Source organism: Eucyclogobius newberryi, unplaced genomic scaffold (genome assembly GCF_026437365.1).
Source record: "Eucyclogobius newberryi isolate DKJ021-1_F unplaced genomic scaffold, fEucNew1.0.hap1 SCAF_12, whole genome shotgun sequence".
Lineage (NCBI taxonomy): Eukaryota > Metazoa > Chordata > Actinopteri > Gobiiformes > Gobiidae > Eucyclogobius > Eucyclogobius newberryi.
The window spans coordinates 11,942,208-11,963,454 of NW_027315746.1; the positions used below are offsets into that span (position 1 = coordinate 11,942,208).

General features: G+C 39.9%; 2 protein-coding genes across 2 annotated transcripts in view; both read right to left on the reverse strand.

Annotated features, from left to right (window-relative positions):
• Positions 1-1,945: 1,945 nt before the first annotated feature.
• Positions 1,946-12,723, reverse strand: stam (signal transducing adaptor molecule (SH3 domain and ITAM motif) 1). Its single transcript, XM_072440819.1, has 14 exons — positions 12,497-12,723; positions 11,485-11,569; positions 11,334-11,409; positions 11,169-11,264; positions 10,904-11,050; positions 10,736-10,826; positions 9,990-10,182; positions 9,816-9,910; positions 8,739-8,827; positions 8,561-8,648; positions 6,744-6,798; positions 6,501-6,654; positions 5,922-6,025; positions 1,946-5,357 (listed from the first exon to the last, which is right to left on the reverse strand). The coding sequence occupies exons 1-14, from the start codon at positions 12,534-12,536 to the stop codon at positions 5,144-5,146; spliced, it is 1,527 nt and encodes a 508-aa protein (XP_072296920.1). The 5' UTR covers positions 12,537-12,723; the 3' UTR covers positions 1,946-5,143.
• A 442-nt stretch (positions 12,724-13,165) lies between these two features.
• The window catches only part of colec12 (collectin sub-family member 12), a 39,188-nt gene continuing 31,106 nt past the window's right edge, over positions 13,166-21,247 (reverse strand). Inside the window, exons 3-11 of the mRNA XM_072440817.1 lie at positions 20,589-20,711; positions 17,459-17,545; positions 16,257-16,702; positions 15,392-15,989; positions 14,763-15,317; positions 14,538-14,680; positions 14,339-14,448; positions 14,111-14,253; positions 13,166-13,881 (exon numbers count right to left, since the gene is read on the reverse strand). Of these exons, the coding sequence (XP_072296918.1) occupies positions 13,865-13,881; positions 14,111-14,253; positions 14,339-14,448; positions 14,538-14,680; positions 14,763-15,317; positions 15,392-15,989; positions 16,257-16,702; positions 17,459-17,545; positions 20,589-20,711 (2,222 nt within the window). The 3' untranslated portion in view covers positions 13,166-13,864. The remainder of the gene's footprint in view (positions 13,882-14,110; positions 14,254-14,338; positions 14,449-14,537; positions 14,681-14,762; positions 15,318-15,391; positions 15,990-16,256; positions 16,703-17,458; positions 17,546-20,588; positions 20,712-21,247) is intronic.

Genomic DNA, 21,247 nt, shown 5'->3' on the forward strand with positions numbered 1-21,247 from the left:
GCCGTCCCAATTTACAAGTAAAAATTAAAAGCTGTTGTATTTTCAAGACAAAGTACAATGTATTCAAAATAACTTTCATTTTCATCTTTGTCTTTGCTGCATTGTCTTCTTTATTTGTGAAGCACTTTGAATTGCCTTGTGTATGAAATGTGCTCTACAAATAAACTTGCCTTATTTGCATAATTTCCCTTTACAAAACCAGCACAGGTGTGAACAGTGAGAAATGAATCAGATTTAACTGTTCACATGACGTTTCAAAATGTAATATCAGATCATGATCAGATTTATGGTGCACATGTAAACACAGTCACAGTTAATACTGGTTTTGAAAAGTGTGTAAAACATGAGCTTTTAGGATTTGTTCATTTGTTATGTAGCTGTGGCACTTACCGAGAGCTATTTGTGATCATTTCAGGTTTGAAAAGAAGGTAAAGTGAATAGTATTTGAATATTTGTCATTTCTTTCCATTTACTTCCTTTGTGTTTAATGGTTTGGAGGATTAAGGCAAGACTGTCAAAAATAAAGCTACATATCTGGAAACAAAACATGTATTTGTGTAGTTAATTAATAAAAAATTAGGTGAAAAATTCTTTGTCTCATTTACTCCAGACATTAAAATAGTTTTTGAAGCTACGCAAAAGTGTGTTGTCTTTGATTACAAGACTGTTGAGAAACTACAATCAATAACTCGACAAAGACATAGGCTACTAACTATTATTTTGCTGTTTTATGAATCTATTATCCTTTTGATTTATTGTTTAAGCTGCAAAAGGTTTGTGAAAGTTAGATTATTATTATTATTTTATTATTTTACCATACTTGACCAAGATGAAGTGATATTTGAATCATGTATATCTGCAGACAAAATAGGTTTTACATCAGGACCATCAGACTACACTTTTCCTGTATCTTTTTGATGTAATTGCTGTAAAAATGTATTTCCAAATGTAGCACACAGCATGATTTGAAGTCTGAAAAGTCCAGACAACAATCATTTGATCACTAAATGAGTTCATAATAAGCTCAATAATCCATTAGTAGCAATAAATTACTTAATTCATTAAATTGTTTCAGCCCTAGATGATTTAGGGATGTGTTTATTCTTGGCAATATTGCAATGGAAAATCCTTCAAATATTATAAAAGTTGAGTCTTTTCCCCCTCAGCTCGACGTCAGTGTGGTGACTCCTCACGTGACTCACGAGGAGCGTCATTGCAGATCGAACACCTGAAAAGGTTTCTGTCCCGAGTGTGTGTGCTCAAAAAACACTTCCGCTGTCAGACGCTCCTTCACCAAAACACTTCTCTGGATATTTCATTTATATTTTTTATTTGAACTTAAGCTCAGCTTTACCGTGTTTCTTGTGTTTGTCAATGACTTCCGGTGATACGACGTCCTTTGAAATTGCAAGACTAGCGCCATTTATTGGAACAAAATAGTACAAGTAACTTTCAATTTCTTTCTAAAGTTCTTTCTACTGCTTTAAGTTTAGATTACATGTGTCTTGTCTCCTCTTATGTAGTGATACGTATGTTAGCAGCATGTAATTATAAATATTACACTCAGCTTAAATAGCTTTAGACAACATTCCATCTCAACAATACTGCCAATGATTTATAAATCTTGCCATTAGCTTTAAGTAGGGCTGCCACTAACGATTATTTTAGTATTCAAGAAGTCAGCCCTTCATTATACGAGTGGTCGACTAGTCAAACAATTTATATTAGAAACTATCAATAAAATAAGTCAAAATACTAGGTATTGATAAAAATCTGAAACTTTTTTTCTTTTTATTTTGATTTAATAGTAATATTGTACATGTTTACAGTCTGTAAAGTCCAGATAACTAAGATACAATTAGTCGATTAATTGCTGCAGCCCTATTTTGTGACCTATAAATACTTTTAGTTTAATTTGGGCAAAAGCAGAAAAAAGTGTCCACACTTGTTATTCTGTACATTTGGCCTGTTTTTATTGTCAATATCAATTAATAATATGGTTAAAATAATACATACTAACAGCGGGGTACAACGTTAGACAGTACTTGTACAATAAAGTGACGTTCCTTTTTTTAACAGGAAGCCTCTGGATCCTGTACAACAGATACACCATGAGGCAGTGCATTGTGTACTGCCACAATATGTCACATGATCAAAATGTGTGATAAAGACTGGCTCCAAGTCCACAGAATGGTCCCACAAAACCTGAAAGTTTTCAATTACAAACCATCTTAGTAGTGTTGTCACAATGTTAAAATGTATAAAGGAAAAGGCTCAATACTATTTTCCTAATCAAGAGTAACAAGCCTTTTCTGCTCTTTTTAAGCCGTTTTTCAACACATAAAATGTACCTTCTTTAATGTTACCATGGCGTCTCATACACTAGAACGAGACCATTCTAAAACTGTTCAGGAAGTTCAAGAGGTTTGTCCCGTTCAAGAGGTTTGTCCTGTGAAATGTTCCAGTATCAACACTTTAAAAGCGCATCTAGTTTTGATACTACGTAGTCTTAGTATCGATACTTCATGGAAAAATATCAGCCCATTTCAGTCCTTCACTTTAAAGTTGAGGTTTTGTCATAGATTAAGGTGAAAAAAAGTGCACGTTTGTAACTTTTTATTGTGTATCGTACGCCACCTGCTCGTATCCATGGAGATAGGGTCACTGTTGTACCGACATTAAACCTCTCCACGTAATCCTTTCTGTACGAGATCGATTCAATAGTAACAGTATCAACTCACAGGATATTCAAATGTGATTTTAGCCGTTATGAAAACACTATTTATTGACGAAAGTGTGTTAAGGGCTATTCATTTTGCTCACGAGTTAATAATCAAATGAAATAAAGACATTTACGTTTGATACAAGAAACAGCGGGCTAAATCTGTACAATAAATCACTTTTAAAATGAACGACAGAAATGCATCGACTTTCCATGAACTTGTAATGTTTTGACCGGTTGAGTTTAGTGGTTGCATTGAAAAGGGCAAAACACTTTATATCGTGAGAAAAACAACACCCTAAAAAGTCAAGTTTTCATATTCCCCGTCCTTCCTTCTCCGTGCATCGTTTATACATCATAGCTACAACATAATATTTACTTTGCAATTTCAATCCCGTCGACACAACTCGAGAAGCAGCATTTTCCAAGACCGGAGATGAAAGGCGAGGTTTTTGATCTGTCACTGACCGAAAAATGCGCTCTCGACTTTCGAAAGCGGCTCGTTATTCACATTTGACCTCATGGTACAAACACTGACGAGTCATTTAAATAATACAACTGAATAAAACCTCACACGGCTGCCCTGTGAATACATACATCTATCCCGGCGAGATTTCTTCCATTTAAAAAAAATAGCAACGACAATCAAAACCATAAATTAAAACGCACTACGGAAAATCAAGTTTTTTTTATTCTAACTGCGAAAGGAGCTCGGGATCAAAAAAACTGTGCAAAACAATACTAAAAAAGTGAACGAGGGAGATAAGCGGGCTCACTCACTATCTGTAAATAAAAGTATCACAATATATAGCTTCAGAATACTTTGTTTTTCATGACGTTTAGAATTTAGCGTCTTAAAATCGCCACTGGTTTAGCGTAGTGAAAATACTCAATACGCAATCCCGAGCTCTTCATCTGCAAATACTAGCTCAACAAATTTCAGTTTCAAAGTATCCATGACGGGGTCCTCACAAAAAAACCTTCAAATCAGGAAGCAATTATTTGCCTGAAACCCATGAATAGGAAATACTAACGTAAGAAAAATAAGTTTGAGAGTTTCCAGCCCAAATGCAAACACATCTTTGCAACATAAAGAACTTAAGCACTGGCATCTTTTTTGTAGTCAGTCTAAAATAGTCTTCCTTACGGCCGAGAATGGAACACACTTGATTTGTGGTTACTACAGAGTCATTTAGTATTTACAGAAGTGTTGTGCATGCTGCTCCTTGATATATTTCCCTCCAAAAACGAAAAGAATCAAAAAAAAGTGGTGTCAGTTTTCAGTACTTCTAAACGTGAACAACATATACAGAGAAGTCATCTATTTTTCTGTCTCGAATAACCACACAAGTCCTTTTGATGGTTAGAATAAAAACTCCATGTTAAGCCATAGCCGGGTTTTCTGTGCAGTTCAGTTAGTGTTAGTTAAAGGAGACATATGCTGCTTTTGTCCGCTCTGTAGTCTGACGTTTTTTGACCCCCGTCGCTCATTATTTTACATTTTTTACAGTTGCGCAGCTTGATAAAAGAAACGAGGTCGCTGATTTACGAGCTGAAGTTCGCGACGGCAAAGGAGTGGATTTATTTCCTTTGTTCGTGCCAAAATGGCGACGGGACGCTGCTGAATCCTGCGCGTCACCGATGAAGAAAACACAAATACAAAATCGGAGTACGAAGCAAGCAGCGCGTGTAATGGGAGTCTGGGAAAACTGGGATTTTCACAGTTGAATAAAGATGACGCAAACATGCATGAAACACTGTAAATACACTTATAGCATGGTAAAAAGCTCTTCCAAGTCGATTCAGCATCATATGTCTCCTTTAAGTTAATACACACTATAGATGATGCCTTTTCCATAGCACGTCTTGTAGTGTTTCAACGTTTTTTAGTGTTTCCAGTGTTTTCGTCAGAGCTGATCAAAAAGAGGTCGCCGAATAATGAAAAACGGTGCCAATTATAAATAAAAAGTGCAGCAATAAAATAGTGGAATACATTTAAAAAGCCAACTTACTGAGTGAGAGTGTTCGCAATGGATTTACAAAACTAACATTAACGTCTGCGTAATCATCAGTCAGGGTGTTTCAGTGGTTTGAACAAATCCAAGTTACTTAAGTTGAACAGATCTGATCGATAGACACTTTTCGACAGTTGCTAAGCAGCACTTCGAACACCCACAGACAGCTTTTGTGTGATCGGAAGAAGGTGCAGAACTCAACAAAACTGGGAGAACAACAACAATACTGTCCGTCTGCCTGAGAATCCTCATCTTTCTAGCTTTAAAGCAGGAGCACTCAAACTCAACTGTGTTTCTGCTCCCCAAAAAAACAACCCTTATGTGAAATTAAAGTCACGGCTGTGGCGCTAAACCTCTCTCTGATCAGGCCTGAAGTGTAGTGTGCGACTGAACTCGACAGCGAGGCCTATAGCAAGGCTTTCTCCAGGTAAGGGGCTTGTGCGGCGTCTGAAGGTGCTATGCTCTGACCAGGGGGGGCGCTGTAGTTGGGGGTTTGTGTGAGCGCGGGGTTCTGGCCATGAGCTTGGGCTGGGTTCTGGTAGGAATGGACGTCTGTGGGGGCCATGCTGCCAGGGGGCGCCGTGTAGACCGGGGGCTGTCCCATGTACATGTGGACGTCACTGTGACAGAGAGAGAGAGAGGACACACTTCACACTTTAGTTTAGTCCTGATACACTTGGTCTGGTCCAGAAGCTGTACTATGAAGCTGGAGTACTTTCTGTCAGGGCAGATCTCTATGGTAACAGCACATGAACTCATAACCTGCTCTGGACCAGATTAGGACGACTGGGTAAACACGTGGGTACTAAACGTGGGTCAACAGAGCGAGTTCCACAACTTATCCAGAGACGCTCGTGACTCGGTTTGTCAATCCGGAGTTTGATGTGTGTGAACATACAGAGTGCTTGAATGGTCCAAAAATAAAAAAAACAAAACATAATGCTCACTTGGCAGAAGAGACGTTTGTTAAGATGTTAAATTTTTTTAGGAATCAATAAATACCTGTGATGATTTTTTTTACGTAGAGATAAACCAATGTTTTCTCTTGGCCGATGCAAAATATATGACTTATATAGGAATAAATCACACTTTCACACTGGATAAAAGGTAAATAATGTTGTGTTCTATAGATGAGGGTAAAACGACAATGACCCGTTTAAATTACTTTAAGAGTAAAGCTGTACCTCGGGGCTGGTTGGGCTGGGATCTGCTCCATAGGAACTGTGTAACCCTGGACCGCAGGGCCACGCATGGCATACGACCCAGAGGCAGGCGGCCCCGGGTAAACCTGAGGAGAGAGAACACATCTGGCATTCAATTTCCTTCATTTGTATTATGACTCTAGTTTTTTTTTTGTTGAGGTTCTTAATGCATTTTCTTTAAACATAATAGGAAAAAATATTCTATTACGTCTAGGGCTGTAGAAATTCTTGATTGAATAATGATTTGTGCATTGATTAGTCAACTAAAAGGTGCACAATGTCTCAAAACAATGGTTTGACCAAGCATCTGAGGGAAAGTGCACTTAGCACCGGTAAATAACATCTTCTAAAGAATAAACCCTAAGATTTGATCCCAAAAATCCAGCTAACTCACTCCATGCTTTCCTTTCCTGCTGTTAAAGCCTTTATAATCCCAATAAAGAAACGATTCGACTAATCAAAACGTTGGCCACTATAGCACTAAAAGTATGAATGAGTCTCTCAATAAAACATGAAGCTTATAAACGTATAATGTGTGTGTGATCATGCTTCTGGCCTCACCTGCTGAGGTGCGTTGCCCGGCGGCTGCATGTAGTATTGTTGGCTCTGCAGTTTGGCGTACATGGCATAGACTGGATCTTCATTCATCAACTTGGCGTACAAAGACAAAGCCTCCATCACCTTCACGTTGAGCTCCGACAGCTCCGAGTGTTTCCTGTTGACCGCGACGATATGATGTTTGGTCAAGTATTGATACATAATCTACAGAAGAACATTATTATAAACACGGTTAAAGATGATTACCTGTCGATGTCCTCCAACTTCTGGTCAATGAGAGGTCCCATTTGATTACAAGCGCCTGCAAAAACAACATTACAACTGTATTAGGCACCATCCATCCATCCATTTTTTTTCATCCATTTTCTACCGCTTGGTCCCTTTCGGGGTCACGGGTGACTGGAGCCTATCCCAGTGACTTCGGGCCTTAGGCGGGGTACACCCTGGACAGTGGCCAACTTGTCGCAGGGCCAGCACAGAGACATAGACATTACAGACAGTTCACGCTCACATTCATTCACTAGGGCCAATTTAGAGTCACCAATTTTACCTAACACATGCATGTCTTTGGCTGGTGGGAGGAGCCGGAGAACCCGGAGAGAACCCACGGTAACACGGGGAGGACATGCAGACTCCACCCAGAGAGATCATGTGATGTTGGTCTAGTCCGGGAATCAAACCCATGATCTCCTTCTTGGGAGGCAAGAGCGCTATCCGCCTTTGCCACCGTGCACCACATGAGAAAATAATGCATGTTTCAACATGTAGTAAGTAGATTGGAAGGTGAGGCCGCAGTTATTTTATTACTTGGTTTACGGATTTTTAAATGAAATATATTGCACAGGCGGACGAAATATAAATATAATTTAAATTTCAAAAGAAACGAAAAAAGACGCGGCGTGCAGGAGCGTGTAACAGTAGATTTAGTGTTTTAGACAGACAGAACTGACGCTTAAATGTGCTCCCTCCCCCACCCACGCAGTCACGGCAAAACGCGCTGGAGAAAATGTGGTAAACGGGTTTAAAATGTGTATTTGCGATATAAAGGCGCGCAGCAGCAGGGAAACGGGCGCGCACGCTCTCCCCAGGGGCTCGCGCAGGGACAGAGGCGCTCTGTCACAGACTTCCGCAGGAGTTTGGCGAGAAATTGCTTCACGCGCTCTTATCTTTTGACTTAATACCGCTTTTTACATTTCTTTTAATGCCATTTTGCGTTGTCAGCGGTAAAAAATTTATAATAATTTTATTTATATTGTAGAAATCAATAATCTAAGTGCGGCGGATCCGTAAACCAAGTAATAAAATAACTAAATAAAAGTAAATAAAATAAAAGTAAAATATAAATGACTCATTCAAAAGGTCAAACTGTCATAATAAAAACTAAACCAACAGATACTAAACTACAACTAAAAAACATCAAAAAATTTGATTATTATGCACATGAATGACTTTTCCTGGTACTTTGCCTATTGTCTAATGCAGCCGCTCTTAACATTTTCTTATTTGCTTGGGTCCAAAGTTTGACATTATTTTCAATATATTGGCCAAAGTTTGACATTATTTTCAATATATTGGCCTAGAAATGTATATGGTAGCCCAACATTTATGACTAAATTTGAGGGGTGTCAAGCCTGGATTAAGACTATTACATATATTTTGTATTATTCCTCTGATCAACTGGGGACCCCCTGAAATCATCCCCCAGGTAGAGAACCCCAAGTCTAATGTTATCATTTAATGCAAATAAAAGCACCTTTCCTTCTGTCATGTTGATTTCGCATGTTGGAATAACAAATAAAAGAACCTTGAATCTTAATATTTTTACATGCAGGTCCTCCACAATAACAAAAATGGCAATAACTAAATCTCTGCCAAATGAAAAAACAATCAGTTGTAGTCATCTGCACTTTTTCAGTCCAGATGATACAACAGAATCTTTTTATATAATGGAACACTCCTGGACGAATGAGGGATTACACCGACACTGTGTTATACCTGCAATATTTCTGTTGTTATTACTATGGCTATTGCATTAAACGTTATATTTTTGTTTGAGTTTTTACCTTCTAACTGTAGGAGTTCTACACTGTCTGATTGGTTATCGGTGGGATCTGCACTCTGGATCATCTGTAGGAGCTGGTCCATTTTATCCTGAAGAGAAAAGACATGAGGTCATTATGCATTGCACTTAGCATTGCTGTTAGTGACCGTGGTTACATAATAACAGTGAAGTGGACTTGCCTCGTCGATGTACACAGGCTCCTGCTCCGGCTCGATGGTCTCCACCTGCACTTCTTCACTGAACTGCACAGACTTCTTCTCCGTCTTTACTATTGAGGGATATAATGACTGGTCAAAATATATAACACAAACTCTTATTTAAATTACAAAAAGACTAAAGCACAGGTCCTCAAACTTTTTCTGGTGCATGAGAAATTAAAAAAATATATATCCATGCCCACCACAGCATTTAGGACAGCGCAGAATTGGCGCTTCACTGCAGTAATTACGGCATTTCAAGAAGATGCACTTGCATTACTTCTCGTCACTGTGGATCACTTTTACCGGCGTATTGGCAACTGGTACTGCAGTGCTGACTCGTACCGCTGCGATTATGTTTTATTGTCTATAAAGCGGAAAGGAATTGAATGCACATGCATTCTTTTCACATATTCTTTATATCCTCACATGAGCGGTCAGTGGCAGAGCAAGTTCAAAAGTTTGAGTGTAGCGTCCAGTTGAATTGAGAACTTATGGTTGAATTATTTTTTATTACTTCCATAAGGCAAGAACAAATAAATATAATTACCATTTGTCTGTATAATCACTGTTACTAGCTCATTACATAAACATAACGCTGTGTTTAGAGATTAACCTCGTGTTTTCTGTTGCTCAAAACACGTCTGTTACTCATAACATGTGCACATTTGTGCAAATGCACGGCTCTGCGCCCCCCAAACGGGCGCTTAATTATTCTATTCAACGATTATTCTTTTGATCCCATTGTCATATCTATTGTAGTATGTGTTGCTATTATTGTTCAAATTATTTTTAATAGTTTAGTATAAATTCCTCAGGACTTCAGAGGTGCATTTAACAGAGCAAAGACAACACTTTTCCAAGTGATGATTTATGAGGATTGCGACCTCAAATATGGTTATAAAGCACATCCCTGTACGGCCGGGCCTAAACATTCAGACTCATTTTTTAATGTATTAACAATTTGCAATTTTTTCCTATAATTAATTCCAAAACATCCTAAAGCACCACAGCTTTACGCTCACAGACCCAGTGGGAAACATATTCAATTGTACTCACTCATTTCGGGCTCAGCCGTCAGATCAGCCGTCACAAAGTTGGACGGGAACAGACCCACGCCCTGATACGTCTCCCCTTTCCACCAGTTTGGATCGCTGCACACACCAAAAAAACAGACAAACTCATGTAATTAAAACACACAATTAGTCAGAAAATACTGTGAGTAAACCGTACCTGTCGTCTAGAATAGTAATGATCTCTCCGGACTTGAATGTGAGTTCATTGTCCTCCGCGGCCTCAAAGTCGTAGATGGCGCGGACTTTCCTCCCGTCGGACTTGTGTGAGGAGAGCAGGCTGGAGGTGCTCGGGTACAAGCTGGACAGAGACGTCTGCGGCTGACGCTGCTCCTTCAGGGACAGTTCAATAGCTACAGACAAAGAGACGAGGAGGAGGAACGGTGGAGAGTTATTCAAATGGAGGACGCAATGATTAATGCAACAATCATGACGTCATAAAAAAGAACCACAGTCATATTTTGATGATCATAGTTGTTATCTGGAGCATTCAAACTCTAAAACACACACAAATATTCTCTGACTAGAAGCCTTAGTCCTTATATTTCCACCTTTATAAATGTGAAAGTCTTAATGTACAATAGAAATACTCATTTAACTAGTCAAATACTAAAACAATCGTCAGTTGCAGCCCTAAAAAAATCTACTGACGATGTATAAATAATGCTGTATTTTTCACCCAGTTATATTAAACCCGTTAAATCTACATTTTATTGTTCCAATATAACTTTAGCATCATAAAAAGCATTTCAGACTGCTTTATAAACTCTAGAATAAAAGACTTCTCACAAGATATATTTGGAACAAACGATTGCATGACCATCAACACTGCTCAGCCAATAACATAAAACAGACCACTAAAAAATATCTTTAAATATTCTACCAGCTTTAACCCATCCCTCCCACCTTTGGCCAGGTCTTCCTCTTCTTTTTTGGTTGTTGCAGTGGCTGGATCTTTTGCCACCAAAGCCGGACTCGCTTTCGCTTGTTCTGCAGCCTGTGGAAACGTAAATATTTGTAATAGACTTAGTAGTAGTTACAGAGCAAAACGACTCAAACCATTTCTGCACTGACCTGAGAGCCCACGGCGGGGAAAGTGACCCCTTGCTCTCGTAGATTTTTGATCATGGCTGAGATCAGACTAAGTTGGGGGTCATTGCGGAAATCTTCTGCCCACTCGACCATGAGAGCCTTCAGCTTCTCACACACTTTAGGATGGCCCTGAAGACACGTGATAAAAACAGTTTGAATTTTGTGATAAAATACGTGATAAAAACAGTCTGAATTTTAAAGACCCAAAGCGATTACATGAATGTCTAAATGAAAGAAGAGCTCATACCTTGTTTAAAACACTACTGACTTCACTGGCAAACTCCCGAGAGCACACCTCCAAATGGAAGATTTTACCACAGTTTGAAACACAAGCCCCAAGAAGCTGCGTGGAAGAGAGACATTTGTATAAAACCAAGGAAATTCACCAAAACTGTTTAAAGTAAGTGCTTACGGTGAGAGCCTGCATGGCCACGTGGGGATCCTTGTGGTTGACTCGTCTCATAACAGAGCGAAGGCATTCCTTTGGCCTGCACGACAATATGTATGTTATTGTTTTGTCAAGTCTGATCTAAACCGTAGATTTACTCTGATGGTTCACCAACCCAGTGCGCGACTGTCCGATCTTATCACATATGTCCAGGATGAGGCCCCAGTCCTCAGCCGTGTTCATCTCACTGGTTGCTTTTTCTGTAGGAAAACGTACAATAGTGAAGATGTGGCCTGGAGCTCATCACCTTCTTCTTCTTCTTTGGTGTTTTATGGCAGTTACATTGGTACATCTTTAAAAAATAATTAAATTCACATTTAAGTTGAACATTTGTTTCTTGCACTGCTCCTTCAGAATTGATTTAGTCTCTTATTTTTGATGTCTATCCTTTGAAAATACCAGATGTTGTGCAAAATGTACTTGTCTTAACAGTGAAATCAAAGCATCATCTCATATTATACATCAGATTGTACATCCAGATAGATACACTTGAGTAGCTGAGGTTAGTAGTTCCCTCAAAAACATTTCAAGTGAGCTTATTTTACTCTTAGTTGAACACAATTTCCACCCACTCTGACTTTCTTTTATTAAAAAAACAAAAACAAATTTAAAAAGAAATAAAAAAACAGATACTGATGTCATGTATTGTGGTGTTTAATGTAAAATAATACAGTCACAGCTGATGTTTCGTCCCTGAGCCTTTTGTCTGTACCATGTTTTCATTTTGGACAGACTCTTGATCGTTTGAAAAGCCCGTTTACTAGTTTACCACAGTTTACCACCGACACTATTATCGATGTTATAAATATGTTATAACTTAAGTCTGTTTTGGGACGAAACGCTACATTGTCTGGAACTCTCTGACAATATCGTTAGCATTAAAAGCCAGCAGCTAGCCACTTGTACCCACATGAAAACCTGAGTCTGGGCGTTTAAATTCGCACACAAAAACCACAATATACTAATAATAAAGCAGACAGTGGTCTCATCTAACAGTATCTCAGCCTGCCACAGTCACTTCTAACATGAATGTGGAAACAAAACACAAACAAAGCTTTGTGATGAGAGAAGTGGAGTTAGCCCGAGATGAACACACTCGCAGATCACTTTAGTCTCTTCTTACTCACCCACATCTTGGTCGTAAGGGTTTGTCGTGAAGAGAGGCATCGCTGTTGTCTTGGCGACTTCTTATTAGTCTATTTTTTCCCCACGCTTCTTTATTTCACGCGACAATAAATCATAGTAACTTCATAAATGGTGCTCGCCGCTAGCTTGTGCTCCAGACACTTCACTCCGCTCCAGACGGCAACAAGCGAGGCATTCTGGGTAATCAAAACACCCCGAATAAATAAACTCTCATTTGTTGATTTTTTGTACAATTAATACTTAATACTTAATACTTAACATTTGATACAAGCTGTATTTTTTTCATCACTTAATATGGACGCGAAATGAGCTTTTCCTTAAAAATAACATGTCATCGTCAGGTGATTGTAGCCACGTGATCAGACGGCGGTGACGCATGAGTGAGGCATTGTGGGAGTTGGTCTTCTTGGGTCAAGCAATAAGTCATGGACAAGCTTTTTAATGTTTGAATATATAAAACATTATATGAAGTGTGTTAAATTATTCAACACGATCCTTAAAGTTTAATAATACACGTCATAGTTGTGAATAGTTATAGTTTTATTGGTGTAATCAGATTCAGAAAAGTTTTTTTTTGGTGCCATTTTCAGTGAACAAAATTCTCAGGCTAGGAACTTGCTTTGGTGAATGAACAATAACACAAACTCAGGCTTATTAAAATCGTATTTTTATTCCTTAAATAAAGCAAATGTTACACAGCTTCTTAGCATTTTACTGTTTGGTCTGTTATAGTTGGATTTGATTCAGTTTAAATCATATTATAAGCCTAAATGATTATACAATAAACATTTTCTCATTCCATAAACATCAGTCACTCATGTAATCAAACTATACCAATACAAGATATTCACAAATTTGGCATAGGTATAATGAACAATGGCTCGCTCATAAAGGATTTATATGTCTATCTAAAAATATAGGCATTTAATATAAAATAGGTTTAAAGGCAGTGTAAAATAATTTCATGATACATGGGAACTTTCTGAAAGCTTAATTACAGTCACAGTTTCACTTCTGTGTGGTATCAAAAATACAAAATAAGTGTAGAAACAGAATAATTTCTTATGTAGAACAGAGTAAAATTTGATTAACACAATTTGTCACTATTTACAGATAAACCTGTACAACATTAGGACTTTGCTTGGACATCAACATTGTCATTTTTTAAAAACCAAACGCTTCATCCCAAAAGCAGCGGGCCGGCCTGTGCTTGTTTTGTCCTCTGCACCACATTGTTGTAAAGTGCCTTTTGACCCGTCAGTGCTGTGCTCCATGACACTGACTTTATGAGTCTTCTAGTCAACACTAGAGCTCCTCCTTCATCCATACTCAAGAGTAAAGGACCAGTGCTATAAAACTGGAACGTCTGTGCAAAAAAGAAAGACATAAGTTATGTATACGGTAAATACATATAAGAAAACCATGTGTGGGAATAATTGTGTACATGAAAGATCATACTTTAGGGCTAAAATGATGATTTTATGGTCATGGTAATATTATTGTACTTTGTTACAGGGACAGACCTACAATTACATGTACAATGTTTCATTCATTCCCCACGTTTAACCCTCCATGAGTAAACAGTGAGAACAAACCGTCAGCGGTGCGTTCACAGATGAAGCCAATGCGGTCTGTGCAGTAGAAGTCGTTCCACTTGGCGTGGTGAATGAGCCCAGCGCAGTCCTCGCCGTCCTCATGTCCGTGGGTCCAGTTATCAGGCTGCCCTGGCTTCCAGTTCCTACAGGAGGTAACAAACCACCAATGCATGATTACAACAACATGCTTTGTTATTGCATATGTGAATAATCGTGTGGTAAACTCACGTGAACTCAGGTAAGGTCCCATCCACCCATTTCCACTCATTCTCCTTCTCTTTGTCTGTGAGGCCCAGCCAAAAGTATGTCTTCTCGGCAATCGATTTTTGAATGTATTGCTATAGAAGATAGAACATGACAAAATCATTTTGAATGCACTAGATGCTTAAAATGTTTATTTTTTTATTTTCTTTTTACTAACAAGTACCTGTTCATCATTGTCATTGATTATCAGCAAATGTGTTGAAATGTTGGTACAAAACGTGTTGGACTCATCAAAGTTGAGTCTCTGAGTAGTAGTGGAAAAATAATAACAGCTTCCTCTCCACTTTTTAAAGTTTGGTGGGCAGCCTGGAGCACAATTTTAAATAATCACCAAATGTCTGTAAAATAAATGTTAGGAGAAAGAAAGAAATATAGAAATATCACTCACCAGGAGCAGCAACGAGGGGTGTGGGCTGGACCTGCCGGGACACCGTACCTTCAGGAAGCTCTGTGGCTGCTGCAGGCTTCTGAGGTTTGGGGGGTTTTGGGAGCTGCGTGGGCCGAGGCTGTGGGACCTGAGGGGGCGGTGCTGGGAGTCCTGGTAAACCTGGAGGACCAGGAGGACCAATGGGGCCCACAGGACCCCGTGGACCGTCCTGACCTGGGGGCCCCGGGGCTCCTCTGGCCCCTGGTTCCCCTGGAGGGCCCTGCAGTCCAGAGAGTCCATCCCGGCCAGGCAGTCCTTGAGGCCCAGGGTCGCCTTTGTCTCCTGGTGTTCCAGGTCTGCCCCCAGCTCCTCTGGACCCTTTGCCCCCCTGGGAACCTGGAAAGCCAGACGAACCTTTTGGCCCCACAGCGCCTGTAGGACCAGGAGCCCCTCTCTCTCCTTTAGGCCCAACAAGCCCAGCTGCACCTTTGTCTCCTTTGTCACCTTTGGGTCCGGTCTGACCAACAGGGCCCTGTGCACCCCTGTCTCCTTTGGTGCCTCTGGGACCAGGAGGACCTGCAGACAGAAGGGGACACAGATTAACGTTGTATGTAACGTTAGTTTGTATCTGTAGCTAAGGAGGTTCTGACCTCGCAGGATGGTGAAGTTGGTGATGAGCTGCGAATGCTTGCTGTCCACCAGCTTCATCTCCTCCATGATGGCTGAAAGACTGGTCACCTCCCGGTCCATTCGAGACATGAGGTCGTCCTGCTGGGCCTTCAGGTCCTTGCTGTCAGTTTGGACCTCGGTCACACTGCTGTTTAGAGCCACAATCAAGTCGGTGTGCTTCATCACGGTCTCCGCACACGCCCTCATCCCGTTCAGGTCGGAGCTGATGGCGCCCAGCAGCTGAGAGTAGAAGCTCACGTTCCCTGTCACCCGGTCCATGTCGCTTTCATGCCGGTCCAACCGCGCCTCCACCTCGTCGAAACGGGCCGAGGTGCTGTTATCGTGGTCCCTCTGGTGGTCCATCAGCTCCCGGAGGCTCCGGTCGTGGATCTCTGTGAGGGATGATGCGTTCTGGATCTGACTGGCTAAAGTGCTGAGCTGAGACCCCAGGTCTTCCAGCGCCTCCCCATTAGAGCGGGTCAGGGCAGAGTTGTTAGCTGCTAACACCTGCAGATTCTGGACCTTCTCTTTGAGCCACTCTGTGTCGGAGTGAGCCTGGCGGGCGCTCTGTTGCAGACCCTGGAAGTAGAGGGATTCATAATGAATGAATTAATCTCCTTTTTGGGGTTCACAAAGCACAAGATGCGACTACTCTGCTTCTTCTAGGTCTGCAGTGGGACAGGGCTGTGGATGTTTAAAAATCATTGCTATGGAAATATTATTATCATTTAATTATGTAAAGCAGTGTCCAGTTGTAATGTAACTGTGTTTATAGTTATTAAATCATATTTGGGAAAATTTGCCTCAAAATGTTGACCATTGTATCTGTATTTGTGCTGATCATACCTGATAGTCATTCTTCAGTCTCTGCACCGCCTGGCCCGCGTCCTCCACAGTTTTCTGGAGACTGGTCAGAAGGTTTCTCTGTTGAGTCTGGCTGATGTTTAGTGCACTGATGGTGACCTGGCTCTCCCCTTGCACTTTCACCTGCGTCTGTATTTCGGACTGGAGATAGGCCGTGTCCGTCTGTAGATTGTCCAACATGGAGCTGTAGGAGCTTAAAGTCTGGTTGACGGAGCGCAGAGAGGCAGAGTTGGAGTCCAACACGCCCTGCAGAGACGTGTGGCTGCTCTGCATGTCGCCCCCCGTGAGGCGCAGCTCCTCCAGGACGTCCCGGTTCTTCGTGGCTCTCAGTGCGATATCGTCCAGCTGCCTCTTCAACACCTCCAGGTCTGATTTGAATGTCCGGATTTCACTGGTGGCGTTTATCGACTTCTGTCCCGCCTTATTTCCTACAACAGAGCATAGAGTTTACTTACACAGAATAAATTAAACATAAATTATATTCGGAGACTTGTAGTCGAAAAAAATCACAGAAAAGACCAAAATTATTGACTAGTTTCAACAAATATGATTCATTATTTATATTATTTATAGCCTACAGGCCTGTATTTTTGTATCTGCTAACGGATGCACATCGGTGTTTCTATTGGTTTAATCAAGAATTTTCATGAAGACTTACAAGGCGACTGCTGTTGAAATTTTGGGCTCGAGAAATAATTTAATATTTTAATGGTAACTTACAAATATCTTAATGTAAAATAATGTAAACTAAAGGTGCTCTAACTTTTCTGAAGGAGAAATAGCCCCCTGCTTACAATTCTTTGCCTGGATCTCGTTAAACCTCTTGATAGATAGATGGGGAAGAACAGAACAGAGAACAGCAGGAGGCGCAAACTACCAGAAAAGTCACGTACCTTTAAATTGATCTTAACTAGTCAAAATCCATCACAATAAATCTTCTAGAGTCACAGTTTAAAGTATTTTTCAAGGCCACCAAGACAACGCAGAACTTAGGCAAGGCAAGTTTATTTGTAGAGCACATTTCGTACAGTTAAAAACATAAAATCAAGATTGTAAGAAGCAATACAATTATTAATTAAGAGTGATTTGTTACATAAGGATCTGACATTTAGCACAGCAAGTTTCAGACTAGTTTCAGTGAGACTGGGCCTTATCTTTTCATAGGGAATATGAATCAAACTTACCATATTTCTTTAGATCTGTCTCCACTTCATTGATCTTGCCTCCATAACTTTGCATCCCCTCCGTCACATTATCCATTCTCTGGACCACTGTCAAACATTGAGGGGAAAAAACAGTTTTTAACCTCAATGAAACAATATAATTCTGCAATGGCATTCCCCACACACCAGAGGGCGCACTGCCTTCACACACAACACTATTCTATTACCAAATGGTCAGAAGGTGAAGATGGCCAAGTAGAAAAGATTACAAACGTTATGATCTATGTAACCAGGCAACTGAGGATTGATACAGACGAACACACATTAGACTTGACATTGGTACAAAGCTAACATAATGAAAATCACATGATGATTTTTTTTTTTTGGCCTAAATCTGTTTCTTGTCCTTGTGGGCGTCCAGAACTGACAAGGAAAAATGTTCTGGAGAGAGAGCATCCTGCACTTTCCCTTTTATCATTAAAAAAAAAAGAAATGGCAAAACATGAAACAATAACACGCAACAGAGACAAACAAAGGCACACGGCGTCCACTTACGGTCAAATGCTGGAAGAAGATCGTGCCACATAAACAAGTTCAAGTGGGATTTTTACACTTGAAGAAAGAGGAAACATTTGATCAATGTTTTTGTGCTCTTTCTGCAGTTCTACACTACACTCTAACACAATCAAGAGCATATGGGGATACAATATTAGTCTAAATGTAGTATATCATAGCGGTGGACATTTCTATTAAGGTTTGAGATTATTACCAAAATAGCAGTTCACAGCTAATCAATAGTTTCATGAGGAATAAATAAATAAATACATAACACACATGTGCTTTACCTGGCATGTTCCACAGTAAAGCATTAAACTTATACCTCCCTGGAGACAGTGAGGTAAATTAAGCTTTTTGATGTTATTTTTAGCAATAAAAACAACTGAGTGTAAAATTAGAGTTTTAGTGACTGGTTACGATTATTGTGAGAAAAAACATCACGATTTTACGATTATTCACGATTGTTTATTGTTTATTGTTTATTGTCACATAAAAAGCCAGAAAAAAAAGTACTTTACATGTGACTTTGACTTTTTGGAGAATACATTGAGCTCATAGAAATTACTCTTTATTGTTGCCTATGATTCTAACAATTATTATCATTTCTTTTTTCGTATTATAGACATTGGGACATGAATAATTATGATTTCCGATTAATCTTGACATCCCTGAGCAAAACCCTCTCCATGGAGACAAGAAGGTGCCACATCTCAACCACAAACGTTATCTTTAATCAAGTAAATATGTTAGAATCCACCAGGACATGAGTGACCATCAGTGACCCATGAGCCAACTTCGTACAAGAGCCTCGTCATAAGTGGTATTAAAGTGCGTGGTCATCTGCTACATTACCTTACATTACAGCCCAAACCACTAACATCATACACACTCCAAAACAACACCGGGAAATACGAATTCAGCCCCAATGACATGACAAAAATACAAATATAGACGTACAATGAAAATCTGTTAGAATTAGGGTCATGTCTGAGCAGTGCAGCAGAAGGAAAGTGTTTACAGTGACTGGGTTTGGTTTGGCTGGCCTTGAACATTGTCTAAATACTATTCAAAAAGAGCTGCGTTAAACTAAAACAAAAGCATCTAATCTTCCAAACACGGTTAAACAATTATATTTCTGCATTTTTCTATTACAGTTTACTGTCATAATTTGTGAACTACTTGAAGCTCGACCACAACATTTTAAGGCAAGTTTATGGCATTTCTCATGAGTTGCCATAACCCATAATACTGTCTGAATATTGTGATATATTCATATTTGTCAATAGCGCACATCCCTGTACAGCTGTGCAAGCCTCTGTGTGCACATGGAATTTGAATATCAGCCATAATCCACACACTAAACTCATGAAAAGTATTATTCTTTATGTGCTGCCAGGTGACCGAGTGGTCCAAGCAGCAGCACATATGCCAGGCTCAGTGCGGCCGGCCTCATCGTTGTGATATCGAGTCCTGGCTCAGAGAATTTGCTGAATCTCCTCCCTCTTCTTCTCCCCCATTCCACCCTGCACTGTCCTGTCTAATAAAGCCTACGGGCCAATCAACTTTAGCACCACAGAGTGAATAAAAGGCACTAGTGTCTTCTTTATCTTTTACAGGAATTTAACCCGGTCCAGAACAGATTAAGCTCCGAGTGATGTTAGAGCTCCCTCAACAGAAAGTGATCCAGCTTCAGACAAACCAGGTCTGACCCCAAAGTTCCATCGATAACCTTCTAATCTAGCTTCATGGGATCTGAACTACACCACTGCATTCTGATTTGTCGCATGATGTAGTTAGTCTCCTCTGTACTTGACATGTGTGGTTTCTATTTTCTGTCTAGATATAATATAAACAATTGGAAGAAATGGGAAATATAACTTTTTCATAACAACAGATTGGCATATTGTGTTCAAAGAGAGGATTATTCTTGTCAGTTGCTTTGAAAATAAAAAAGCGCGGAGACAGTGACTACGCTTTATAGTTAAAGGGATTATTGAGATAAGAACTGCCAGACAAAAGGCCTGGAGGAACACACAGTTATGAACTATGGATGCAGAAGAGGACTTGAAGTTAGTGTGAGAAAAATGAATAGAGAGGGACAAATGATTCTTGTTGGAAGCATTATTATACATATTTTTGATGCATAATCTCAAAGAGAATTGGTCACCTCAGAGACCATGAATAATCCCAGACTTTCTCTAAAATAGATCAACTCTCTTTACCACCGAATTTATCACAAAATATCACCGTATTCTCCGCACTATAAGGCGCACTTAAAAGCCTTAAAATTGTCTCAAAAAACAACAGTGCGCTCTAGAATCCAGTGCGCCTTATATATGGATTAATTCTGGTTGTGTTTACTGACCTGGAAGAGATTTTGTGTGGTACACGTTTTGTTTCGCTTAATGCGCCTTATAGTCCGGTGCGACTTATATGAAAAATGATAAAAAAATAGACCATTCATAGATGCGCCTTATAATCCAGTGCGCCTTATAGTGCGGAAAATACGTTAGACTTAAAAATAAAAGTCAATAAAACTGTGTCTACCTTAATGAACTGCAGATTTTATTTAACTACCACAAATGTCTCGTACCTTTGAATCCGAGGACGGCCACCGCGATGGTGAGCAGGGCACAGAGGACGTACAACAGAGCGATGGCAGCTCGTAAAGCCCAGTCGTTTTTACATTTGGTGCACTCGGTTCCCTCTTGAATACCTGCAACAAACAGAGCAGACGTTTGGGGATTAACAATGACAATCTCAGTATTTTTTAGAGAATAGAAACGTGCTGACAAATGCCTTAAACGTATCGATTGAGGCTTGAGCATCAGGAAAATGTGACATCATCTCTGCAGTATATTGAACTACTTTTTACAACGTTGGCCAGTCTTCAACACCAGATCTACGATATTAATATTTGGACTTATTGCCATCTGTAAAACAAACAATATGGGATTTGATTGCGTAACCAAGTTGAATGGAGTCTAAAACGGGACACGCTGTGCTTCTCTGGATCCAAGAATCAGCTGAAAACATTTGCGTGGCCAAAATCGCTCGCTCACTATAAAACCCAACATGTGTTCACCATATGGCACTGGAGGAGACAGCGCATTGCAGAGTCATTGTTCATAGCTCTTCCTCAAATCAAGTTATTTTTAGGTCATTTGCGTCACATAATTGAGATGCAAAAACCTTTCTTTGTGCGTCATGTTTTTGCAATAAGTTATCAATAATGCAAAGACTATAGCTATT